The 26,790-nt window shown below is 46.5% G+C and overlaps 1 protein-coding gene across 2 annotated transcripts; it reads left to right on the top strand.

Annotated features, from left to right (window-relative positions):
• Nucleotides 1–1,314: 1,314 nt before the first annotated feature.
• On the top strand, nucleotides 1,315–26,790 carry RNF128 (ring finger protein 128). Of its 2 annotated transcripts, none has more exons than XM_039717645.1 (7): nucleotides 1,315–1,886; nucleotides 16,558–16,805; nucleotides 20,803–20,874; nucleotides 21,457–21,539; nucleotides 24,061–24,157; nucleotides 24,973–25,150; nucleotides 26,516–26,790. In XM_039717645.1, the coding sequence occupies exons 1-7, from the start codon at nucleotides 1,481–1,483 to the stop codon at nucleotides 26,650–26,652; spliced, it is 1,221 nt and encodes a 406-aa protein (XP_039573579.1). In that variant the 5' UTR covers nucleotides 1,315–1,480; the 3' UTR covers nucleotides 26,653–26,790. The 2 variants fall into 2 exon arrangements, with proteins under 2 accessions (XP_039573579.1, XP_039573580.1); XM_039717646.1 differs by lacking the exon at nucleotides 1,315–1,886 and adding an exon at nucleotides 4,616–5,063.

Raw genomic sequence — 26,790 nt, 5'->3', positions numbered from 1 at the left:
AATAGTAGATGTGAACATCTCAGTTTGTTTCTTTCCATTTTCATTGCACTTCTGGAAAGCTGTTTGGCTTTTCCAAGACTCTTCTCCACAGTGACGTTTGCTCTTTTCAAGATCCTTTTCTGGAGAACAAGTCGAGCTCCTGTCACAAGATGTGCCCCCAAATTGCAGCTTCTCTTGGCTTTCCACATTGCATGCAGCAGGACCCTTGCAGCAAAGCAGAACAAAGGTTTTAGGTTTTGAGAGCTTGACAACTTGTCCTTTATTTTCCTGGTGGACTAGAGAGTTGTGCCATGGGTAAGGTTTTCATTGCTACTGTTCTAGCCTAAGAAAACATGAAGGGATACCAGGAATTGTTAGGGAATACAAGCCTGGTTGAATCCAGAGAACGAATCTCCAGAGCCTGCAGACACAAGTGGAGAGTTGTGTGATAATCATTCAACCTCTCAGTGGACATCTTGAAAGTGATCTGGAATGTGAAAATGCTCTGACAGAGGGAGTTTGTTTCTGAGTTCAGTGTAGATGACTCCATATCTGGTGCCATGGTGCATCAATCAAGAGCACAACCAGCTCATTCGAAGCACCAGAACAAGCTGGATGTCTACAAGTAGATGACTGAAAGAATCTTAAAAGGAGAAATGCAGGAAATTATTTGATTAACCTTGCCTGGAAGAAAGGTAACTGTAGCCATGGCATTTTATAAAAAATCCTTTGCTAGGATTTTTCCCTCCTGGGAAGCTGAGAGCCTCAGGAGAGAAATGTAAACAATAACTCTCTGCTGCTGTGGAATGCAACAGGTGCATCTTCCATTGGTCCATGTGGGTTGTTTTCAATTGATGACCAATCACAGCCACCTGTGCCAAGGCTGTGAGCAGTCACAGGATTTTGTTATTCACTCTATTCTTGTTCCTTCTAGCTTTCTGATGAATCTTTTCTCTCTGTTCTTTTAGTATAGTTTTAATGTTTTAATATAATATATATCATAATATAATAAACCAGCCTTCTGAGAACATGGAGTCCAGACTCGTGTCTCCACACATGGGGCACCAGACACGACAGGTAACTTTTCTAATAATCACTAATGCATTCCCTTTGCTTTGACCTTCTTAGCAAGGCCATTTGCATCGCAGATTCCCCACGAGGCGAGAGCCGCGGGCTGGTGTAACTGCGTGAAAGATGACCTGAGGGAAACAGGAGCCGAGCGCTCTCGGGAAGCACCGCGCCGGTGGAGTTTGTGCCGGGCTGGGAGAGGAGGAGGAGGAGGAGGAGAGGAGGAGGAGGAGGATGGGCGGTGTGCGGCGGCAGCAGGAGGAAGTTTGGCCGCAGGACCTGGCGGCGCAGGGCGGGCGTGTCCCGGGCTGCGGGCGCTCACCTGGCCCGTGTCAGGTTCCCGCTGGCACTCGCGCGTTCCGTGCCCGCACTGCGCTCTCCAGCACGGAAAATCCCTCCGGACATCTCCGGCTCCTGCTGCTGGGGACAGGCAATGAAGCGAGTCAAGAAGTTCTGGTTTCTCCTTCTCCTGATGGATTTTTTAATTTCCTTCCACACCACAGAGGCAATTTCTGTGATGGCCTCTCTCAGTTTGTTCTATTTCAACAGCACCAGCAACAGGACGGTGTTTGAGCGCTGTGAATGCGGCCTGTATGGCTTTAACTCTCCTTACATTGGTGCTCAGGGGGTGGTGGGCATTCCAGCAGCTGCTGATCACTATGCCTGCGACAAAAATACCGACTTCACTGTCACAGAAGCACCGTGGATAGCCCTGATTGAAAGGGGCAATTGCAGTTTTGCTGAAAAAATTCAGGTGGCAACCAGAAAGGGTGCAGCAGCAGCCGTGATCTACAATTCTCGAGGCAGAGGCAACAACACCCTCCTGATGGCACATCAAGGTGAGTGACAGGCTGCAGGCACCTGGTCATTTCTTTCTCAGAACTTGGGTTCAGGGCTCTGAGGAATCAGGGGCGTTTTCAGGGGTGTTCGTGGGTGATTGTTGTTCTGATCAAGAGATTCAATTAGAAAAGTAACAGGTTATGCAATTTGAGTTGACTTCAGTGCTTAGTCAGCAGGACCCTGCTGTTACATTGATTGGTACAGTGCAGGCAAAGGGCTCAGTGTCTGAAGTTAGTCCTGTTTTTTACCTGTACAAGTTGCAAATTGATGTAGACAGTGATGCAGAGCAACTTTTAGTGTTTGTTTTGAAGGCACCAGTGTATTTTTCGAGGTGAGAGGACACAAATGAACCTACAGGTGTCTGCAGCATAAGTATGTGCTTTGCAAGATAGATCTTGTAAAATTTGTCCCCCCTACATTTTCCTAATTCTCAGAGCCAGGAAGTTCTCAGTGTGAGATATGTGGCTTCAAATAGGTACAACTGGCACGTGGTTTTTAAACCTAAAAGCTCTGCTGGGGATTCCCAGCCACCTGACCCACTCCTGGCTGGCCCAGAGAGTCACTGACCAGGCTGGGATGCACAGGGACTGCTGGCCCCTTGCAGCTGGCTTCCCTGCCAAACCAAGCAAGGCTGGTTGAGCTTCTCCTCAACCACCACCCCTTCCATCACCAACCCTTGTCAGGGCTGCTCTCAATGAGTTCTTCACCCAGCCTGTGTTTGTGCTTTTTAATAATTTTGTGTACTGTAATGCATGCATGTGTAAGAGACTGTGGCTAAGCCTTATGCTCAAAATCCCCAGATCTATAGGAAATTTTGTACTCTGAGAAGGTTCCAACCTTTGGCTTTGGTTCAGTTTTGTCTGAGTGAAAATGCTAAAGCTAAACGTCCTTAAAGTTTTGTAGGCATTTGAGTCCGAGCAGATTGGCTGCTGTTGAGTGCATAAAGCTTGGTTGTATTTTCAGAGGTGTGTTAAGTTTTTCTCTGCCCCTACATGGAACAGGTTTCAAAACAAAAGCACGTTTCTCTGATTGCTTATGGATTTACTTCTCATTATAGCTGGAGCTATTACTGTTGAAATAAGTTGTCTACTTAGATGTGGAATGGGAAAATGAAGGTTTGTTTAGGTTAGGACAAAAGTGTTCCCTTAGTAAGCAATATTGATCTTGAGCAAATTACTTCATCTGCTCTTCATTACTTGCTCTGCACGCTGCTACTGCAGTAGCAAAACCACACCAATCTCCCTGTGCTACCGAGCTGCCAAAACCTGTAGCTGCTGTGCTGGCGGGGTGGATGCTGGTGAGGGGCTGGTTTTGAAGCACCTTTGGAAGGCTGGCAGGGGGAGAGGGCTGGGGAGTGGGCTGGTTTTGAAGCCCCTGTCCCCAGGGGGAATTTAAACCTGAGCTGGGTTTGGCTGTGTAATGCTCAGTGTGCTGCTCTTAGCAGGGGCAATGGGCACCACAGACAGATGACACATTACTGGTTATCAGTCACACAGGCTCAGAACCAGCCCAAAGCCTGGGGTAAACACCGAGTGGTGCTGACTCGTATGAGAAACTCTGAACTCTGTGCTCACACTGGTTTTGTTGGTGCTTGCGTGGGCAGCAGCTGATCCTGGGCCGTGCAGTCGCTGCCCCAGAGCATTCCTTTCTCAGTGATGGGCTCTCTCTCAGAGCTGCAGGCTGTGCACAGTGATGTGGCTGTTTGGGATGTGTTTGAAAGGCTCCCGGGGCTGGGGGCGATTCCTGCAGAGCAGCTGGTAGGAGGCAAGGCCTCTCTGTCAAAAGAGTGGCTCTCTGGAGAAGAGGAGCTCGAAATGTTCTCTCTCATGTCATTTTCTTTTGTTAATTCCCTGGCAGGGCTCTACAGCATTTCACACTCGTTGTTGCAATGACTCTGCCAGCACTCTGACTGCACTGCCTGATGCAGGGCAACTTGGCAGAAGTGTGTAAGTGCTGGAGCAAGGGAGTGGTGCATGCAAACCGGCTGCCCCAAAAACAACTGCAGGGCCCTGGAGAAACAGGACTTTTTGTTGCGAGTTCCATAGATCAAATAATAATTAATGATGCAAACACAACTAATATATAAGTAGAAAAAGGGGTTGCTGGTTGAATTGCCAGTTTTGTAGCATCTGTCAAATGATCGGGACAGCAATGGCCAGTCCAGTGAGGGACCAGTAAGACAACATCAGCCAGGACTGACACCGTGCTGCTGAGTATCCAGCAAACGTGAATTCAGCTGTGGGAAGCAGGCTGGCCCACGGCTGAGCGCCTTGTGCTGGTGCCGCTGTGGAGTGTCAGGAGATCGGCATCCCCAGGAGTGCCCGTGCTCTGCCCGCTGTGCCGGGCTGTGATGGAGGAGGCGAGCCACCCTTCCTGGGCGGCACACGGGGGATCACCCATCACCCCGAGAGGTGATGTCAGGTCACCCATCACCCATCACTTCTGAGAGGTGGCCCAGGTGGGTGACCCTCCGCATCCCCTCGGGATAAACCTGGGTTAGTGGCGCAGCGCGCCCGGGCAGAACACAGCGAGGGGAACGCAGGGATGCGCACCCCGCACAGCACCGCAGCGCCGGGCTCCCCACTCCCGGGCAGCGGTGGGGGCCATTCCCGGCGGGGTTCCCGCGGCGGCGGGCGGAGCGTTGCGGTGCTGCGCGGTGCCGTGCGGAGCGATGGTGCGATAGTGCGATGGTGCGGTGCGGTAGTGCGATGGTGCGCTAGTACGGTGGTGCGGAGCGATGCCGTCGGGGCCCGCGCTGCTGGCGCTGGCCGCCTTGCTCTGCGCCGTCCCGCCGCCCGGTCCGCGCGGGGCGGCGGCGGCAGCGGCGTGGACCGCCTGGCTGAACGTGTCGTGGGAGAACGGCGTGGACCGCAACCGGAGCGGCTGGGAGGCGGGCGAGAGCGGCCTGTACGGGCTGGACTCGCCGCTGCAGTCGGCCGAGGGGCTGCTGCTGCTGCCCGACAGCCCCGACGCCTTCAATGCCTGCAGCGCGCTCACCAACTTCAGCGGGGCCCCGCCGGCCGGCGGCTCCCCGGGCTGGCTCGCCCTCATCGAGCGCGGCGGCGGCTGCTCCTTCGCCGACAAGATCCGCCTGGCCGCCGAGCGCGGCGCCGCCGCCGCCGTCATCTACAACTACCGCGGCACCGGCAACGAGGTGCTGCCCATGTCCCACCACGGTGAGCGCCGGGACGGCGGGGGGCTGCAGAGAGAGGGGTCCCCGCGCTGGGGACGGGGCCCGGCCCGGCCGCGGTAACAGCCGGGAATGTCGCTGCCTCCCCGCGCCACAGGAGTTTCTGCCCGGACTGGCCAGTGCTGTTTCAGGCGCTGATGATGTTGTTTTTTCTCTGATTAATGAGTAACCGTGTCCGAAATCTGCTGCTGGGGCTGGGGACGAGCGGGCTCGGGCCGGGCCGGGCCGGCCCCGGGTTTCTGGCCTGAGCCTGTGGTCGCCAGAGGTGATGGATGCTGAGGGTTTTAATGCCTGTTGAGACTGTGCAGTTGATTGGGGCTGTAAAGTAGGCTGGGTTTCCATGCTCAGGTGCTGTTCCTCCCTGTGCCCTGCACACGAACCAGCTCAGACATAAGCAAAGTGTGAGACTCTTCTGTAGGTAACTTTGCAGCAGCAAAATGCTGCTTCCAATGCAAGTAGCTGAAGGTCTTTAAAGGCAGTTTTCCATTTTGCACAGGCTGATAACTCCTCTTCTCCTGCTATAGAAAGTCTCCTACTTAGTGGAAGGTTTTTCCTGACCTGCCCATCTTTCAAATGAAGAGTGAGATTTGGCTGTGTTTTAGGCCAATGTTACCTGAGAAACAGACCTAGGCTGAAAGCTGTATAAATGCCTTCTGGTGACAGTCCAAGCAGGTGCTCTGTATGTGACAGGATGAGTGGCTTTGGTGGCTGTGCCCAGCTGTTGGACAGAAATGCATCCTCCTGGGTGTGTTGGAGTTCTGTGAAGGGACACTGCTTTGGGAAGCCCTATCTTCTGGAGAGAGATTGAGCAATGAGAGTGAATACTGTGTCTTAAAGCTCTGGTTTGAAAAATAATTATATCCCTGCAGCAACCCTCTTGGAAGGTTTGGAGAGGATTTCTGTTAGCAGTGGAGGCAGGTGTTCTGGTGAGACAAGAAAACAGTAGCTGCCTCTGGAGGTTTGCTGTCTTAATGAGCTTGCAATCTTAAAGAGCTGTAGGACAGTTGCAGCTCTGCTGTAAGAATTCAAAACATACAGTCTGGATAGGCTCTGGCCTTTCTGAGGCAAGGCTTTCTTATGTAATCAAATCATCAGCTGACAAATGCTATTGAGATCTGACTATTGCTGGGCGAGTTCCTCCTGCTGAACTGACAGAGCGTCCCTGCCCTGAGCCCTGCTCACCGTGTGCCTGCCTAATCCTGCAGCTTTGGAGGAGCTCCCTTGGCACTGCAGGCTGGGTAGGTCACTGCTGAGCCTGTTCCTGAGGGGAAGGACCGTGTGCTCCTGCCCCTCTCCATCCTCCCTGCTGGGTGACTTACAGCATCTTAACCTTGCTGGGAGCTGCCTCTCCAAACGAGCCAGGGGCTCTTGGCAGGGTTTGCTCCAGGAGGAGCTCCCTCCTTTCCTGTGCTGTCCTTAAGCTTCCTGCTGGGGCATTTGTGTCAGAGTGGCTCTGACTGTCCTGATTATCCTGCATGATGGGATGGATACTTGAGGGCATGTTGAAACTTCCCAGCTGAACTGCAGACAAATAGGACAGGGACTCCTTGGAGAAGGCAGTTCTGTCAAACCACTTATTTAATCTGCCTGACTCCTCCTTGCCATGTCGTAGCACAATTACTGAGCTAAGCTTCGGCTAAGCTTGTTGCTGCTGTTGCTTTTATTGCTTGTCCTTGTTCTAGTCCCTCACTTTCTTTCCTGTTCCACCCTCCCTTTTGTCATTCTCTGGACTTGAGCTTTTTTTCTATCCTTGTGTCTGTCTGCCAGGCCCTGTTCATGGCTCTTCCCACAGCAATGCTCTTCCTTCTGCTTGTGGGGCTTTGGTGACACGCTGTGCTTGGCCACCCCTGCCTTCTGCCCTGCTGAGGCCAGTGCTCTCTGGTCAAACTGGACAAACACTGCAGGGCCAAGCTGGAGCTGGCTACAAGTCCCCAGCCTAATTTGGTTTGCCAGGTGCAGGATGTCCCCTGTGTGATGCTGATGAGCTCAGCCTACAGCACTGCCCCTCAAACTTAGGAGGCAGGAGCTGGTCACAGTGCCCTTTGCTGAGCTGTGCTTTGGGGTGGCTCCCCTCTCCTGGCCTCCTTGGGGCACGGGGTGCTCTGACTCTCCTGGAGCCGGGGGGAAGGTGGCAGTGCCCATTAAAGAACGGGCTTTGTGCCATTCCCTCCCTGTCTGCAGTGGCTGTAGCTGTGCTGGTGGTGACTTTGCAGTCTGGGTTTCCTATCTGCCTTCATTTCTGCTCTGACTGGGGCCATGTACCATCAAGTGAAACCATGCAAGGCCAAGCACTTCCTCCAAGCTGAGGCAGTGGGAAGCAGCAGGAGATGCCTTTGCTGAGTTGGGGGGAATTAAACCAGCACTCCTGAGTCCTCTCCTCTCACCTGTGGGGCATGGGGCTGTCATCTGCCTGGCAGAGAAGGAAGAGCTCTGCGGGTGGGCTCTGTATGGCACAATACACTTTTCTTCAAAGAACTTTTGTAGCAACAAAACACACAGTTATTAACAGACGCTTATCTAAAACTGTACTATGCCTTTTTCTGGAGCCTTCAGACTTGGCTTTTGAAGCAACTTTCTTATTTAGAGACTTAAATGGGCCTGTATTTGCAGCAGTGTTTGTCCTAGTCATCCTGCTTCCAGAGACTTTTTTTCTTATAATCATCATGTTTAGTCTGATGAATTCTTCATTGCATCAGTGCTTCACATAACCTTTTGGTGTGCCAACTTTAAAAAAAAAATGAAATAACAAAACAACCCAACAAAAGCAAACCACTCTGGCAATTAAAACAACAGAATGCAGTGAATAGCCAAATCAGATATGATCAAATCCTGCCTAATCATCTCTAACAGGTAGAATGTGAAGAATTTAATGGAGTCCAAAGTAAAATTTACTTTGTGGTTTATAAGCACAAGCCCATATCAATTAGCAAACTTGAGTTTTAACTGTGCACATTTTAAGATGGTACCGCTCTGTGTCAGGCTGAGCAGGGTTTCAAAGTACAGTTCTGTGTGCTCATAATTGCACCTCTCTGTAATCTCTATTGACCTTATGAAAAAGACATTTGATTGGAGAAAACCACAGCATGTGGGGAAAAAAGTGCAGGGCAAGAGTTGGTTTGTGTTAAAGGTGGACCTCGCCTTAAGGTAGAACAGGCTGTTGGGTGGCTTTGGCTTGGGGCATGGTGGTGCCCGTGGGAAGCATTCTTTGCTGCTCAGTATTTCCTTGCACCTGGTGAAGAAGGATTCTTTGCAGGTCAGAAAGCAACTGTGATAAATTTCTTTGGTTTCTCTCTTACGGTGTAACTCTAGACCTGAGATGCACATCACCTGATCTGCAGAGGGCTTATTCTGGGGCAACACAACTGAATGATTCTGCCTCAAGCAGCAGCAGCGTGAATCGGGCTAACAAGATCTGGTTCAAGTGTAAACATGCATCAGTGGGTGAAAGGGGAAGGAAGGTTAAGTAGGTAGCACTGCTACTTAACTTATTCTGCAGGAATTTCACTGAGGTGAAACCTTACCTCCGTGTGCTTAGAGAAAACAGTGTATGGCAGAAGTGTCTGGCTGTGCTCCACTGCTTTTTGTGAGGTGTGATCTTCAGAAACAAGCTAAAACTTGGCCAAGGCATTCAAAGGCTGATGCGAGCTGTAGAACTGTTAAAGATTGAGTCAGAATTGTAATCCCAAGGCAGGCTGTGCTGAGACTTTGTAAGCCTTGTGTAAGCAAATAGTGCATCTCTCTTTGCAGTGAGTGTGCTGAGAACATCTGAGGAGAGGAATGAGGATGGAGGATCTAATTAATGACACTTCCTCTCTCATGTTCCTTGGCCACAGACAGATGAGCCTCTGCAGATCATTAGTCCTTCCTTTTTTTGAGAAGGACCTTGCATGCATGTGCTATGCCTGGATGGTATTTGCAGTCTGCAGTGTCTGGAGTTTGTGTAGTTCTTTGCACCTGAGAATAGCATTTTGGTGTGTATGTGCTGAACTTTGTGCTCAAACTCAGTTTGGTTCTCCTGGCTGCCTGGTTTAGAATAAATTAATGTCACAGCTGTAGTGGCATTCAGATAAGCAATTGTAGCACGTGGGTCTGGCTGGTGACCCTGCTCTCCCACCCTCAGGGTTTGGTGGGGTGTGACAGTGACTGGGGCTGCCCCCAGCACAGCGGTCTGTGAGCAAACAGGAGGGGCACTGAGAGACTGAATGGGGCTAACTGGTGCTACTGGCAGCTTCTGATCCCTGCTCTTTATGGTATAATTTAGGTACCTCTGTGCCGTGGAGAACTGCAGGGTAGGCATCATCCAGGTAGCCTGGAATAGGTCTGTGAAGTGTCCTTGCACTTTGCGTTTACTGGGCTGCTGAAATGTGAAGGGATGAATTAAAATGCTAAGTGACAGCTGTGGTAGCAGAGGCTCATTGTGAGGGACATCATGTAGCTAAAACAATGACAGTGCTTGTTTGCCTCCAGCCTTGAATGTGCTGGTGAGCACACAGCAGTCAGCTCAGCACAGTTCCCCACGGTGTCCACTGTGACCTGTCATCTTTTCACAGACAGATGCTTTCTGGCCGAGACTGTGCCCACTTACATCATTTTACCGTGAGCTTTCTCAAACTCACTTCTTCCCAGTGAACTCTTAGCTGCCACCAGCATGTGGAGAGCAAGGGATATTAGTGGTGAGCTCATTCTCATTCAGAGAGGGTGAGCAATGTATTTACTAAATCAAAACTGCTGAAAACTGTTGAGTAAACTCACCAAAGAATTTTCATTGGAAATTTTGCTTGCTCTTTCTCCAGGAGGTTTTAGATGCTGTTTGCTAGATTGAAAGGTGGTACTTTAGTCTTGCAGATGCCACTGACCAAGCAGCATGTGAAGAGAGCTGTCCTACAAGATCTCATTCATTTCTATGCCCTTGAAAAATGTTACTGTCCTGGCTGCTGTTTTAGAGGATGATTTCATGTTGTAAATGTTCTGAGATTTAGGGGATGGGGCATTTATGTAAGACTTTAAGGCTCAAAGTGGTGGAGGGGAGAAAAAAGGGTTGGTAATGGTTGGATTTGCTTGACAAATAATAACACTAGTTAAACTGTATAGGGTGCAGGTTGGTTTCCACTTCCAATATTCCACTGTGGTGCCATTCAGGGAGGCCAGGACAGGCTGGAGAGCTGGGCATAGAGGAGCCTGATGAAGTTTAGCAGCTGTCTGCACCTGGGGAGGAATACCCCCATACAGGCTGGGGCTGATCTGCTGGGAAGCAGCTCTGTGAAGAAGACCCCACATACCCTGGTGGAGTCCTGTCCATGACCAGCAGTGTGTTCTTGTGGCCTAGAAGGCCAATGGGATCCTGGGGTGCATTAGGAAGAGGTAAGGGAGGTGGTCCTGCCCCTCTGATTTGCCCTGGTGAAGCCTCATCTGGGGCTCTGTGTGCAGTTCTGGGCTCCTTGGTTCAAGACAGGCATGGAAGACCTGCAGTGAGTCCAGAGAAGGCCTGTGAAGGTGATGAGGGACTGGAGCATCTGTCATACAGCCAAAGGCTGAGTGAGCTGGGCCTGTTTAGGCTGGAGGTGAGAAGACTGAGAGGCCACCTCATCAAGGCACACAGATGTGTTAAGAGTGGATGTCAGGAGGATGGGATCAGACTCTTTTCAGTGGTGTCCAGAACAGGACAGGGGACACTGGGCACAAACTGAAACACAGAAAGTTCCATCTGAATAGGAGGAGGAAGTTCTTTAGTGTGAAGGTGACTGAGCACTGGAACAGAGTGCCCGGAGAGGTTGTGGAGTCTCCCTCACTGGAGATATTCAAAGCCTGTCTGGATGTGATCCTGTGCAGCCTGCTCAGGGTGACCCTGCTTTAGCAGGGCGCTGAACTAGAAGAGCTCCAGAGGTACCTTTCCACCCCAGCCATTCCATGATTTTGTGTGAATGCTTGCCCCTGTATGTGGAAAGGCTTGTGTGTTCAGGAGGAAGAGATCAGACATAGTGCCATATGTCAAGTAAAGCAAGCTGAAAGTAGATTTAATTAAGCTTAGGTAATAGTGTGAGGAGAGGCAGTTCAGTCAAACAATTTGGATTATTAGGGGCTATAGCTTTAAATAACTGCAAAATAATCTGAATGTAAATTATTCTTTTATCTTGGTGCCAGGTGATGTTTGGGCAGAACATGCAAAATAGGGGAAGAAGGAACAAGCCTACAATGTCAGCTTATCCAGGCTTATATTGCTCCTGAACTATGAGTTCAATCACCTTCCCCTCTTGCAAAGGGGAGAGCTTACCACAGGGCAATGAAGGTGTTTCCTCTGACAGTGTCTGGGATGGAGGATGGTTGTGGGCATGGGCACATTCCTGATGAGATTTTGCCTTGTTTGTGTGGATGAGAGCAATCCGCACTTTATTTTTCTATGCACACTGTACCGTGGATGGGAGCAGAGCTGGCCTGCAGGGTCTGGTCCCATAGTGTCTGAGGCCAGGGAGAGCCCTCGTGCTCCTGGAGTGGGGAGTGCTGCTGAGACTTGCTGGCTTTTATGTGCAGTGCTGGCCTGTCATCTGAGGTGAATTACGTAAGGTTGGTAATACCAGCTCAGCCTGTGTACACTGTTAGTTTATTTTTCCTCCTACTGTAACAGATAACAGTAAGCTTGTACCAGCCTGTTTGATAACCACCAGAAATCCCGTTTCTTACTATTCAAGTCCAGTGAGATAAGCAATGTTCAAGACGTTGTGTTTTTGTTTTTTCTGAACATGACAGATAGGCTATCAGATACTCCTCCTGCATGCCTGAGGAGCCAGGTGTGCTAGACTGGTACGAAATGGTTGGAGTGTAAACTGACAGTGTCTTTCATGTTAAAGAACAGGAGATAGCTTGATCTCCTAATGCCTTTTTTGCTGATGGTGGGGTTGGAGGGATGCCAGGAGAATATTTCTAGCGCCTTTGGCATAAGGCACAACTGTTACTGGTCTTTGCTGCAAGCACCATATCTTGTAGATAAAAACAATGATCCAGGCACCAAGGCTGGAGTTGTATTTGGTCTCCTGAAAGAACCTTCAGATAGCATTTCTGCTCTGGTGCTGTGGTTAAGGAGAACCTGTTCATTCTTTGAGAATTCAAACTCCAAAGTCTGCACTTCCCTTATTTTTATTTTCTTTTTAAAAAAATATATGAAACATTCAAAATCAAAAGTAATTTCCTCCATTCTGCTTTTTCTGAGTGGGTGGCTTATGTGGTTGCCAGCTGGGCTGTTGAAATGGATTGGTGATCCCACCAGCAGCAAGGATGGGTTGGGGATATTCCCAAGTGGAGTGCTGGGAACACTGGCGTGAGCTGTGCTGGTCCTGGGGAGAAGCAGAGTTGGCTGTGCCATAGCAGAGGCACTGGTTGCACAAGGTGCTCTCTGGACAGAGTGCAGGAATACTGGTAAAATTGTGGGCACTTAATTTGCATCTGATTAAAGATGAGGCAAAACTTCAGACTGAGAAAGCTGGGGGGAAAAAGTGATGGGATCCAAAATGTTGGAAGCTGTGTGTGGCACACTAGCTTCTTCCTTGTTATACCTTCTTTCTTAAAACGCCCTCAGGACTGTTGCCTTCCTCTCATATTTTCACTAAACTGTGTTGTAGCTCGGTCTGTTTCCAAAGAGAAAAAGAGTCCATCAGTTTTACATCCTGTTCTTGGTAAATGGTGATAGAGACACCAGAGAGGTTTGGCTCTCACTGTCCAGGAAGAGAAAGATCTGTGGAATTTGCCCAAAGTTACACTGAGGCCTATAAACCTTTCATAACTTAATTGAAGCTGAATTTGTTTGGTTTAAACAATGCAAAATGGTTGAAATGCCTGAATGAGCTGAGAAATTTGTTTTGAGTGAGGGTAGAGACTTGGAGTTCTTGAGTTAGCTTTGATCATTGGATTTATTTGGTCTTGAGGTCTGTACCTTGCCTTGAATGGTTTTAATGCATTAATAGATTGTGATTTTATTGCTAGAAGTGAGCATTTTTAAGGCATGGATTAGGTAGCATTGCATTATAAATATTGTGGGGTAAGTGTCCTCCAGGCCTGACAGCTTGCTTGGTTCAGGATTTGTAGCCCACAAAATGTAGCACTGGATTACAATAATCACCTTAAATGAATGTGAAAAGGCAGGTGTGTACTAGGCAAAAGTTAGTGCTCCCTGCTCTGTGCCTCCCTTGCACATCTCATTTCTCTACTGAATTGTCAAAGCTGTCACTTCAGGTTTAGGAGCAGAAGTGTACTGGCAGAACAAGTGAAATCTTTGCAGGGCAGAGTTTTGTATAGGTGTTGATACTGCTATAAATAGATGCAACTGCACTTAGATCTAAGTCAAACTGATCCAGGATGGTGAAACTTTGATCCCAGTCATGCATTCTCCTTGTAGACCCAGTGTGCTGTGTCCCAGCACTTCCCTGCCCCAAACCATTGGGGTTTGTGTACTTCATCAACCCATTTCCTTCAGATTTTGACCTGCTGCTGCCTTACAGTTTGGGAGGTGCCCATAGAGGCAGGTTGTGTTTTACTAAAAGGTGAGTAACTTTCCCTCTCCAGTTTCACAGTAAATGGGAAAGAGGTTGGGCAATGTTTAACTGAACAGGTCTTGTTTCTGCTTAGCAATGAGCCCATCATCAGCTAAACAGGCAGCAGAATAATTTCACCTTCTAGTGTTCCTTAAAAACTGTTCCAGAAGCTTCAGCTGAACCACAAGAGCTGAGACCTGGGCAAAGAATTTGGGTTTCCGGAGGTTTTTGCTGTGCACAGCTGACTTCCCTCTGCTTTGCTGGAGTCTGGGTGGGGAAAAAGCTGACAGAGCAGCTGCTGAGCTTGAGGCACCTCTGCAGATTTGTGCTGGTTTGACAGCAAACCAGTGGGAGATCCCAATCAGAACTACAATTTAATAGGAAAATTAAAATAAATGCAGTAGTACAAAACCACTGGCAGTCAGCATACAGCCTGACACCCTGTGGGTCAGGGTGTTGGCAGCAGTGCAATTTATGGTGGCTGGAGTCCTGCAGAGGTGGTTCTGTTGAAGCAGTGATCCTGTAGAAGGGTGTGGTTTTCCTCTGAAGGTCCAGTGGTGGGGTAGATGGGATTTCCCACTCTGGGAATCCCGTGGGAAAAGGCTGCTCTGGTGTTCCAAATCTCAGGTTATATCCAGGTAGGAATCTTGGCTCCTCCCCCAGGTGGAACATCTCACGCTGGGATGATGTCACTTTGTCAGTCATGCAGTGAGACCCGATGGCCATTAATAGAAGATGTCCCCTTGGAGGGAGGATGGCTGGTGGAGGAGATGAAGAACAGTGTCCCACCTGGTTTTAACAGCTGGTAATTGAATTCATAATTTTGGTTACATCTTGCATTGCAGCCTAGGTCACCCCTCAAATGCCTTGTTTCCTGCATGATGGCCAAGGCCTGTCAGGAGCCTCTGTCTAGGCTGGTGCTCTCAAGGCCACCATAAAGTTTCAGTACCTGTCATAATGGGACCCAAGTAGCAGCTCAGGAAGTATTTATTGGGTGGGGGTGATCCTCTTGCACAAAGTTGTCACAAACATGTGCTGATGGAAGTGGCCACTCACTTCTGCCCTGTGCCAGTGTCAAGGCCACCAGCTGGCCACTCACATGTGCTCATCTAGAGCAGAGCTGAAATTGCAACAGGAATCTCTGGGGTTGAGAAGTGTAGTGAGGATTAAAGCTGTCATCTGACGGCATCCTTGTGAGCTATGCACTCTGAAACTCAAATGGAATATGTTTCCCTCTTTAAGAGTAAAACTTTTTCACAGAGGATGGCTTAGTAGCTGGAATGGTTTTGCTGGCTGATGGTGACATTTCATTAATAGGAATTGCTATTCTGTGTCTTGTGCATGCATGGTCACAAGATAGATTTACTGTGAGACATGCAGAAATATAGGGGAATAGGTTTTTTTTCTTTTTTTTGACAGGCTTTTTATTTTCTCATTGTTGCAGCATGTTCTTCCACACTTTCTTCCATGCTTGTGAAAGCAAGTCTCAGCTTCTGACTTCTTTGCTTGCTGCTAACACCTGACTCCAGCTCATTTTATATGTGATGTATAAGCCCTAGTTCATCCTTAAGAGTAGTTGCAGTCTGGCAGACTTATTTTTTTCTCTTCTCTGTGTGATGTTATATCGTTGTCTTTATGAGGAACTTTATGAATAAAATATGAATTTTGTCCCACTGAGGAAAGTTGCTTGCTGTGTTGGATCACAAGCATTATGTGAACAAGCTGGAAAACTAATAAACACTTTTTCTAATGACAGCCTTTGTGGTTTAACACCAATCCTAGGGTTTTTTGGTAGCTGAAAATTGAATAACTTTTAGCAGAGGGAAAAAACTTGAGTAACTCAGCAGAGGGAAAAACAATTGGTCTTCCCATTAAAGAGTGTTTGGCTGGAGGGTTAGCTAAAAATAGCACTTTGTAAAGTCTTTTTTCTTCCCCCATGCAATGTCTATTATGAATGTTTTGTAGGTGCTGGTTTAATCCAGTGAGACTCCTGATTAGCTGGTCTCAAATCTGCTTTTCTTGTGTTTGGTTTAGTTTAGCAGTGATAATTTACTCATCACCCTTTCTCCCTTTTTCCCCCTGTTAAGAGCCTCTCTGTTATATTGGGAATTTCTAATGTTTCTGCAAATGGTGTCAAGTGTCCTCAAGCCCTTGCATGTCACTGAGAGGAAACCAGTTTGCTCTGGTCTGTGCTTGACTGGAGTTGCTTGAAATTTCTTCCTACCATAAACACCTTGCTTCCTTTCACTTGTGGTGTTCAATTAAGCCAATAAAACCTGTTGTTAAAATCAGGATGGCATTTGGCATCTTGCCCCCAGCTGTTTAAAAGTGGGGCACATCTCCCTTCATATTTGCTTCCTTCTGAATCTGCAGTAGAAACTCATAGAAACACTTAGACTTCACAATGCAATTTCCCTCAATTTCTCTATTGCTGCTGAAAATACAGAAGTGAAGGGTGATCTGTGTCTTTGATTGCTTAGTGTCTGGGGAGGTACTCAAACGTACTGTCAAATTTAGAAAAGAGGTGCTAAGAAGCAGCAGTGGAGCAGGGAGGGAGTTGGATCCATTACAGGAAGCAATCCCTATACAGATATCACAATCCCCAGTGACCTTACTCTGTAGAGGATTTATTTTTAACTTCATATAGTTCAAAGGCGTGTTAAAATGTAAATCACCAAAGTGTTGTGTCTAAAATAGGACAGTCTGTGTCCTATATAGGAGTGAGGAATGCTGTGGAGAGGAATGAATCCTAAACATGGTTCACTTAGCCACTCATAGGTAATGGGACACACTTTGAGCTGGACTAACACACAGTGTTAGTCCACACACTCATTCCATCAGTTCATACTGAATCTATAAATACTATTTAGAAACTTCCCACAGCCATTTCTTTAGCACTTGAAGCAGGACATCTAAGACAATGCCTGGGAACTGAGCATGGATTCCCCTTCTTTGCAGGTGCTGAAAAGATCGTTGCAATTATGATTGGCAACCTGAAGGGCATGGAAATCCTGCACCGGATTCAGAGCGGCTTGAAAGTCACCATGGTCATCGAAGTGGGCAAAAAGCGCAGTCTTTCCATGAATATCTTCACCATCCTCTTCATCTCTGTGTCTTTTTTTGTTGTGGCAGCAGCAACTGTGGGCTGCTATGTCTCTTACTCTGCTCGGAGACTCATTATGGCAAGGGCCCAGTCCCGGGAGCAGGTGAGTTTGTGCTGTTGTTTCTTTATACCCCCATCCCTCCTTGGCGTGGGTCTTGAGGTTTGTAAGTTTTGGTTAAGTACCAAAATTACTGAATTTGTTTGATCTTTAAAATGCTAAGAGATACATCTTTGCTCAGCTTAGAACTTTCCTAAAGAACAGCCAAGAGTGAACTGTGTGGAGAAAAGGTGACTGTGCTCAGCTAACTGTGTTTCCTACAAATATTCCCTGAACTGCAGTGTAGACCTAATGCTGATGTACTGAGAGCTGTGAAAGAGCTAAACTGCTTTTAGCTGACCCTCATCCTTCCCACACAGCACTGCCTATGTGCTTGCCATAACAGGAGACACGACTGGGAGTGTGTCTGCAAAATGGGGCATGACTTTAGCTACAAGTTGAGAGCTGATGCTTGTTGAAAGCTGCTTTCTGACTGAAAGCTTTCTGAGAATTACAGTGACAGATTCAGGGTTGGAAATACTGGAAGCTGTCATCTGCCTGTGAGATGTAGCATTGCCACTCCTGGATGAAATGTGGAGTTGTCTCTAACTTGATGCTGTTCTCTTGCTGACATTTGTGGACAGAGATGCAGTCTCCTCCTGATGAATCCCCTCCTTCAATACCCTGCCATCTACCTTAGTCTCACAGCTGTTTAACAATGCTAAATAAATCTGAGCAGGAAAATCTGGGTGGCCTAAGCACTGTTCATTAAATCAAATTTAAATGTTTCCTCCTTTGAAGGTACATAAGAGTGCAGTAGTGAGCTATAAGGCTTTCAAGAAACTGCAGATGTTATTAATGCCTCAGTGATAGCTGGTACTGGGAAAATCCAGTCTGCTTGGCTACAAGTCTTGGGTTCCATGTGCACAAGGAGCTTGCTGCAGGTTGAAAAAATAGCATTGATAAATGACATGCCAGTTCCACATGATTTCAGCAGAACGGAAATCAAAGAGCCCCAAGAAGTGCTTTGTGGAGTATAAGAATACAAGAAAGCTTTTCTGCTGTCAGGGGATAAAAATACACTATTCTGTCCAAGTGAAACTCAAAGACAATCCAGAATTGTTTTCAATTATTTGTATACCCTGGCTTCTCAGACTGACCTCACAGTGATTAGGTAAGTAAAGAATAGCAAGAATATGCTTGTTAGTTCAGGTGAACTAGTAAAAGGTGATGCTGCCATGTGCCCTGTTAGCTGCTGACTGGATTTTAGTGTAGGTTCAGAGTTTGAGAGTTTTAAATGCTTTGGCTCCAGGAAATACTGAATATTAGTCAGACAACTTCCTGGCTTGTGTGGTGCATCTCGGTGGCTTTCCTGTCACCATTCAGCCCTTTGACAACCCAGATTGCTTGAGTCAATATTGAGAAAAGCCAGTCATGTCAGCTTCTGATCCAAGTGAAAAGAGAAGTTTGGTAGCACATCTGTCCTAACCTAACAGTTAAACCAGAGCAGCTCTTTCCTCTTGAGCAAGCTACACTGTGCAACCTGCTAGTTCCTTCTTGAATGCATCTTTTCTTCTGGGCCTGAAATTCAAGTCTCCACCTCTGCAGTCTCTTCCTGCACTGGGAGGTCAGTGAGCAGGAAGGTGGAAAACTGAGGCAAGTGTGGTAGGTGGGTTTCTACCTTTCTAGTCAGTGGAGTACTGACAAATTCAGTTCTCAATATAGTAACCTTTCTTAATAGAGCAAAATGGCCCATGATGTTATCAGTGGCCTGGTTTCTAATTTCAGCTCAAGCCTTTGCTTGTTTTGATTTCATAAAGATTAGATGTTGCAGCTGAGAAATTACCTAATTAATGGCTTTGGAGGAGGCAAATTGCTCAACTTTCAACAATTCAAAACTGCTTCAATGGCAATAGTTACCTGTGGGGAAGAACTTCCTTAGCTTACAGGAGAAAAGCAGGAGTTCCCAATCTCCTCAGAACTGTCTGGTCTGCACTGGCATGACTGTGCTCACAGGGTGCCTTATGCAGAAAGGGCTGGAAGTAAAATTAGCAGCTTTGAACAAGGAAGACTTAGGACTGAGTGACTCCAAACCTAATTTTCCCATTTAGATGGGAAAATTCCCACTACTACCTGCCAGAGCCTGGATAGGAGTTGGGACCTGATCTGTTTTGTAATATCTTGATTCTATTTCCTCAACTTTGCTTTTTTTTCTAGCTTTTTCCGTGTTGGGGATTTTATAGTTCCAATATAATTCATGTTTCACATTCTCTTGAAAAACCTGACTTCACAAAATGCTTTGACATTCCAAGCTTGAGTATCCTTGTAGACTATTCAATATAAAGCTTCTTCTGCAACCTTTCTCCATCCCCTGGAGGGGTGTTCTGCTGTACTTGCCAAAATCAATGTTAAAGGTGACTTTGTCATTGATGCATTTAATGAGGAGCAATTAAACTGGTGCCCGTGCAAAACTTAAAATATTGTTTCAAGTAAATTATTAACATGCAGCCAGCTGGGTCCTGTCTAAATGTGCTTGGCCTGACATTAGATGTGTAGATGAGATACTGTATGTGGGAGGACATTCCTAGAAAGTTTAGTTTTCAGTTAATAACATGTAGTGGTGACAGTTCTGGCCATGTTTGAGAAGTACTTGTATTGCTGCATTCCTGCTCAGCTGATGCTACCACGTTTGCTGCTCACACTGTTGGGGCCTCAGTAAGCAGCAGCATGTGGTGCTGCCTGTGGCTTCAGTCTCAAACCTTGACCAGGACAGCATCATTTCAAAGTTAACCATAAGTGACACACAGAAATGTATACTGATATCTTCAGCAGAACTTCACGAACTTGCAAGAAAACCTCAGTAGTTCTTGTTTCTAAACAAATGTGCATGTCTGCACCCCTCACCTTTGGATTGTATGTGTCTCTTCCTTGATAGCTGTTAGTAGCTGCCAGCTATTAAACTCTTGAAGCATACATATGGATACTCTTATCTTAGGGCACAAAACCAATACTGATACAAAAATAGCTCATTTTGTGCTAAAACTATTTGACAGGGTCCCAGGGGGATATATGAATCAACTTGTTTGCTATTAGCTGCTTTAGCACAAAGAATCTTGTGCAGACTCAAATGGCCAGTCCTTGCAAGATTGTTAGGTGTCAGCAACAGCCCTTGTCCCACTTGTCCTTCTGTACTTGTGCCACCAGTACTGCACTTGGAAAAGTTTCATGTCCCTGAGCTAAAATGCCTAAGGAGGTGGAATGCTGGAAAGGCAGCAGTGTGGGGCTCCTGCACAGAGCAGTGGGATTGGAAAGAGGCTTTTGGTTACCTGCAAAACTTGAGCCTAGTCTGTCCCTGAGGTTACTGTTGTGTTGGGATGGCACTCCAGAGCTGCCTGAAGTGCCCCACGTAGGGAGAGGACAGTCCCAGCCTTTGAGCCAGTGGAACAGACCAAGCTGTGCCAGTGGAACAGACCAAGCTGTGTCCTGGGCTAATTCCAGGTACTCCAGTGACAGCCAGACAGCAACAGTTGCCAGGCAAGCTGAAAAGCAGTGGAAGCAGAGGAGTAGTTTGGGGTGTATTGGTGCTAAGTGGGCTGATTGGTAAAAAATCTCTCTCATCTTTCATCAGAATGTTTGTGGCAGGAAGGTGTCCTAAAGTGAGTATAACATAAAACAATTGATTGTTGAACTCCATGTTCAGTCTTCTGTACCAAGTCAGTTTGAAAGCCTCTGTTTGTTTTGACTGGGTCTAATGTGATCAAGGTATTATCTTGCATCTTCTCAAACTAAAAAAACCCTTATAATTCCTGTGGTTTGTGAGAAGGTTAGGTACAACCAAAGCAGACATAAATGCTGTCTTGGTGTGTCATCCAGTCAGGAACTGCATCAGTATGTCCCAAAACTCAGTTTCATGTTGACTCCAAATAGCATGGTCATGCTTACTTGGCTTATTTTGATAACATCTGGGTTTTAAATTTGTTGCTTGCTTGCAGTAGGCACCGGGTAAGTATTAGTAACTGCACAGAACAATGGCAGTGTCTGACCAGGACTCTTTGTGTCGCAGCGGCGGCTGAGGGCCAGGGCCAAGAAGGCCATTGAACAGATGGAGCTGCGCACCCTGAGGGAAGGGGACAAGGTAGGACTGACCCTGTGGTCTCCCCTGCACTGCAGCACAGCCTTGGCATGAAACCCAGGCAGCTCCCTGGTACTGGAGCAGGAGCCAGAAGTCTCTCTGAGCCTGTAACTCTTGGTGACAGAGACAGTTCCTCTTTCAGACCAGCTCCTTTTCCAGGCTTCAAGACTTCTATTCAATATAAACCAGTTTATTTTGTTAGCTGCTTGCTTGTAGTCTTGCTGATGTAAGAGGACCTAATTTGCTGGCATAAATGCTTAAACGTAAACTAGTGTCTGATCAGCTTCCCTGGCTCTTCTTGTAACTAAAACTGGAGGCAGCAGTTTCTAAACCTCTACACTAGTGCCTCCAGTAATCCAATAACAGTTTCAGCTGGAATTCTAAACCATGGGTTTAAACTTTCAATGCTTCTTTTGAAGTGTCAGTTTGACTGTGAGTAATCCATGAAATGTGTTTATGTAAGATTATATTTGGGAGCATCATGGATGACTCTAGCTAGACCCCTTTGTCTGCAGTAAATCTGACTGGAGTTCAGAGGAAGCTTTCAAAGTGTATTAAAGCTGTAACTTCATTTCACTGTTTTAGGAAACTGGTCCAGATGGAGATTCCTGTGTTGTGTGCTTTGAGCAGTACAAACCGAATGATGTAATGCGTGTCCTGACTTGCAAGTAAGTTGTCTTCCAGACTGGCCCTTTATCCAAAATTATGCCACGTTTGTGAACTTTCCTCAAGTTGTTGTACAGTGAGAATTCTTGAATATCTATCAAAACAATGTTTTGAACACCAGAAACAGTGATAATACACAATTGCAGTGTGCCCCAATGGCCTGTGTTCATCACTTCCCCTGGGAAATATAACTTGGCAGACCACAGTGTCCCTCAGTAGGATGCCAGGACTTTTTAAGGATTTCTTCCTTTGCTGGTGTATCAGAATGTTACCACTACCTTGCAGGTAATTGACATAATGTTTCCTGTTTCTTGTCCCTTTAATTGCTGTTTTCTACGAGGGTTGTGTTTCTGCTAAATTTGTTAAAACCTGCTGGCTTTTGTAGTTTAGAAGAAAGCATTTCTATTCTTGTATGCATCCTCTGAAACAGAGACCAAAATAGAGCTATAGCAGTTTATTTTTATACAGTTATCTCCTATGTTATCTCACTGCTGTGCTGCTGAGGAAGCCCAGTAATGAAGCACTAAGGCTTTAATGTGATTGCTCCTAAGGTGAGCAATGAAGCTGCCTCAGGGCTTAAGAAAACTTGTTCTGTGGGATTTCCCCCTGTGCCTGCTGACTGAAACTGCTTCTGAAATCAGAGGGCTGCCACATAAACTGCCCAAATTGTACAAAGGAAAAGGTGTCATGACTTGTTTCCAAGGTGTAACCCTCAGGGAGGTTTACAAAAAGTACTTGGAAACATTTTGATATAGGGAAATGAAGTTCTGAAGAATAGAAAAATGAGAAGCTGCTGCTGTGTGCTGAGCAGTGCTGTCAAACAGTGGCAAATCTCAGCTGGAGTTACCTGTACACCAGGTTACAGTTTTGCAGAGGCTTTCTCTGTTCCCCAGCTGTAGGACCTCTAAGCTGTTTTGGTAATACAAAGTTGGTCTGCTAAGCTGTTATCAACCAACTCCCTTTATCTAATCCTTAATACTTTAGAAAAAAAACCCAAAACTGAATAACCTTTGAAGCATGTATGTTAATGATTATCCAGTTGTCTAGTCGTGTTTATGCTCATAGGTAGTTTTGTTCAGTAATGGACTAAGTGCCATGAGTACAGAAACTTGTAGACAGGCTCCAGACGCTTTGCCTGATAGGAGACCTGACTTCTGATTATTTCCCTATAAACCCTGCTAATCACATTATGAACCTGCAAGCAAAGCATGACTTATTTGGGTAAGAGTGTAACATCTTTTGATTGTGTTCTTTGTACACGAATTAGCTGCTTTTGCTCTGAGACTGCTTTTACATACATTTGTGATGTTTCCTTCCTCTGTGGCCCAAACGCAGCTCGCAGAGGCACGCTAGCTTAAAATGACTCATGGACTTGATAATCTTCACGAGTGGTGATATCTGCCATTATCAACCATACTAAATTTTCCCTCATGTGAGTTGTAGACTAATATTTACTGCAAGAACAATCTTGATTTTGGTGGTTGACCTCAATACTGAGACCCTAGTTGGTGAAAGCGTTTAACTGTATCTGTGAAAGAACCAATCAAAGGAATGTTCCTGTGAATCACATTGATGGTATCTGAGTCCCTGGGGTGTGGGTATTTGCCAAGGGCATTCTTGCCCAGAGAGTCAAACTGAAGGCATTTATAGTTGCAGAGGTTCACAAGTCCAGTATTAAGTTCAAGGATGTTAAATAGTCAGGAAAGTTTCAGGTTTTATTCCAAACATGACGTGGGTGCAGCTGGAAGGAAGTGCTGATGATGTGAGCTGAATTGGAGAATCCTTGGCTCCTGCTGGAGTGTAGGCTGCTGAGCACTGGATGTGGTTGATTAATACTGAGCAGTGCTTGTTTGCCTTGCTGTTTCTATTCAGGCTGAGGGAACAGGCAGATCACAGGATTTCAAGTCATCCTCCTAAATCTGTGGCCTAATTTAAGCCCATTGTGGAATTGAGTGTCTTAATAGAAGCACACATTTGCATCTGTGATGGCTGAGCTATATTTATTTTCTTGAGTGTACAGCCTGCCAAATATCCACTTGGAATACACAGTGGTTGCACAGACACAGTAAATGGGTAGGAGTACAGTTTATCTTGAGGACATAACTCTGTGAGATGATTTGCCTATGTAATTACAACAGAAACAAATGCTATTTAGTCATCTACATCTGTATGACAGAAGTTAACTGTAAAGCTAAGGCTGAGATGTCCATAGTTGTATCATTTAAATTATCAGCTGGGAATGTATTGTACACAGTTTTGGAAAAAGCAGCTTTAGACTGTTGAGGTGTAGCAAAAACGTTAATGCTGAATTCTGGAGGGTTCTATTGGGATACTGACAAGCACAAACCAGCTACAGGTTGAAAGATCAACTGTCCAGAACTTTCAGCTGAAACTTGTGGCAAAATAAGGTCATCCATTCTAGAAGAAATAAATTCTTGGTGTTACAAAAGGGTCCTTCATAGCTGGCACATGAGCAATCTCCCTAGTATGAAACCTAACCTGTTTGCTACCTTCTTCCACCAGCCACTTCTTCCACAAGACCTGTATTGACCCCTGGCTTCTGGAACACGGGACGTGTCCTCTGTGCAAGTGTGACATCCTCAAAGTGTTGGGTGTGGAGGTAAGCCAGCAGCCTGCCGAGGTGCCAGCTGCCAGTCTCAGTGTTACACTGGTGTCACGGCCACTTCTTCAGCTTTTCATGCTGCCTCTGGAGTGCAGGTGGCAAGCACAGGTGTGCCATGCCTGTGGCCAGATGCTATAGGAATAATTGTGGTGTCCCTTTTAGGGGAGCCTGCAGCTGACCTGGTGTGAGTTGGTATCACCTGAGGTCTTGGGCAGAATGTCAGCCAGAGCTGACTCATGCCTGATGGAAGAATCTCTCTTAACTGTTGTGCTTACAGCTAAGGGTGTTTCTCAAACCTTTAGGCAGACTTTGACAACTCATACTGTCCCTGAAACCAGCTTCTCTTAGTTGCTCAGTACCTGGAGCCCTTGAAAAGTGAATGTGTTAGCATGTGTGACATTTGTGGAACTGCATGACTTCCTAGGATACATCAGGAATTTCTGATGTGTTCTGTAATTGCTCATTGTTGCAAGTGCCAGAGGAAGATGCTGTTGCCAGTGCCTGATGCTGCCTGGATCAGCTAAACTGTGAGCCACAGTTTGTCTGAGGGAGGCAGATCTGCAGTGAGTGGAAGGAAGACTTTTCCTCATATGGGGAAAAATGCAGAAGCTGTGTCTGAACTTCCCATTCAATTAGGCAGAAACTGGTTTTTGCCTCTGCACCTCTGATAACAGCAGAGCTTTTATTCCATTTAGTGTTTTTCCATCTGCATAAAAGTGCTCCGGACTCAGTCCTTGCAGGCACTGTTCTCCCAGAAAGATGCACCCTCCTGCCAAGTTTTAATTTAACCATTTTCTCTTTTTTTCACAAAGATGGATGTAGAACCACGGTCTGAGCCTGTGCAAGCCCCAGGATCCAGTGGCCAAAGACCTCTATCCACTGTCACTATAGTTAATGAAGAGGACAATCTTAGTGAAACAGCATCATCTGGATATGATTCTGTACAGGGACCAGATGAATCTGCTCAGGAGGCACAGGCACCATCAGAAAGTATGTCTACTCTTTCATCTGCCTTGCTAGATCATTTGCAGTTTGCTGCTTAGGCTGTAAATTGGGGAGAGTTGCTTTCATAGCATGTCACACGGTTTGAATACTTTGTTTTTCAGGGTTGTCTTAATCTTCTTTTTATTTTAGCCCTTAGCTCTGACACTTGCTCTTTGTTTCCAAATGAAACACAACCTTAATGTGAATTAAAAGCCAAAGTCTATGAAAGAATAGTTCTAAGTCAGAGGCTTACTACTTCAAGAGCAAAGAGATTTTTCCAAAGATGTCCCTTATCCCTTTGTCTCTTTGGAGAGCCCATTTGGATGAGTGAGTGTTGTTTTGCTACTAGATCTGTCTGCTTTAAGTAGTTACTTAAAAAAAAATTGTGGGGAGTCATTCTTGCTCTAACTTGGATGGTGCAAGATAAAGACAGATACTTCAATTGAATTTCAGATTTGCCAAGGCTGAGTCATCCTTGGCTTCAGAGAGTGTTAATTTGTAAAGACTATCAGATTTTCCAAATACTTCATCTTTTCGAACAAGAGCAAACAAATTGAAAATGTCTTTTTAGTGCTCAGCTTTACACACACATACTCAGTGTTGCTGTTGATCTTAAAAATTAAAAGGTTGCAGGTAAGCAAATGAAAGTAACTATCCCGGGAATTGTGGCATGGCCTTAGGAAGGGGATGATCTATTTCCCATGGCAAGCCTAGCTGATGGGAAAATGTGGGATTTGCTGCTTGTCTCCTGCAGGACATGTTGCTACAGCAAATGGTGGTGGGTGTTTGGGCCCCTGTTGAAGCACCCCAGCAGAGAAGAGGACACTTCCTGTGAGCTAAACATTAGAAGTTGAAATTGCATCCCTCTAAGCAGCTCAAGGCATGCTGGGCCATGACATTACATGGGCCATTCTCCTGCATTCCCACTTGAAGTGGGCAGGACACACAGGGACATCAGCCAGACAGGGTTAGTCTGTAGGGAGAAGGCCTTCTCCAGATCAGCACAGGTCCCATCTCAGTTTATCCTGAGCCTGGTCTCTAGGGGTTGCAGTTGATGCCTGCCTTCAGCAGCCTTAAGATACAAGACCTGCTACTAGTTGGATTCTGTAGCTTTCTGTGGCTTAAGCACACAACTTCAGCTTGCTGAGCACTACTGAGCTGAGCAGGCATCTGCACAAAGGACAGGCAGTGGCAAGAATGGGCTCCCAAACCAAGGGGCAGCAGGAGAGAGGTAGCTGGAGCATGGCCATCCCTGCAGGAAAATGCAGTTTTTTGAGCTTATGCAAACAAGTTTGTGTGGTTTGCTTTAGGATGGTAACACTTGGCTGCAGCATTTTTTAACTTGTCTTGACTTGGTTTTCTTCTGGACAGATGACAACACACATCCTGTGAGTGAAGAGTCCCAGCCCTCCACTGTGACTGTCCTTTCACATGGTGACAACCCAGGTTTTGAGGGAGATGAAACACAAGTTTGTGAAAGCAGAATTGTTTGTGAAGTCACATTGTAAGAACATGCCCAGCCATGTGGTGCAAGCCTTCTGCAAGGAGCTGCCTACTGCCATTCCATATAAAACAAAAGTTGCAAGACTGCTGCAGAAAATACTGCATTGGCAATGCTTAGATAAATAGACTTGTCCAAATAGTAA

The sequence above is a fragment of the Passer montanus genome, unplaced genomic scaffold (assembly GCF_014805655.1).
Source record: "Passer montanus isolate IOZ18808 unplaced genomic scaffold, ASM1480565v1 scaffold38, whole genome shotgun sequence".
Classification (NCBI taxonomy): Eukaryota; Metazoa; Chordata; class Aves; order Passeriformes; family Passeridae; genus Passer; species Passer montanus.
The sequence above is the reverse complement of the archived record's forward strand: the minus strand, read 5'-3'. Positions and strand labels throughout refer to the sequence as shown.

What these genes read in the sequence shown, in the direction of transcription:
- RNF128 (XM_039717646.1), top strand. Translation starts at nt 4,625, where the DNA reads ATGCCGTCGGGGCCCGCGCTGCTGGCGCTGGCCGCCTTGCTCTGCGCC. An exon ending in GCTGCCCATGTCCCACCACG is followed by an intron (nt 5,064 to 16,557) that starts GTGAGCGCCGGG and finishes CCTTCTTTGCAG; the next exon opens with GTGCTGAAAAGATCGTTGCA. An exon ending in ATGCGTGTCCTGACTTGCAA is followed by an intron (nt 21,540 to 24,060) that starts GTAAGTTGTCTT and finishes TTCTTCCACCAG; the next exon opens with CCACTTCTTCCACAAGACCT.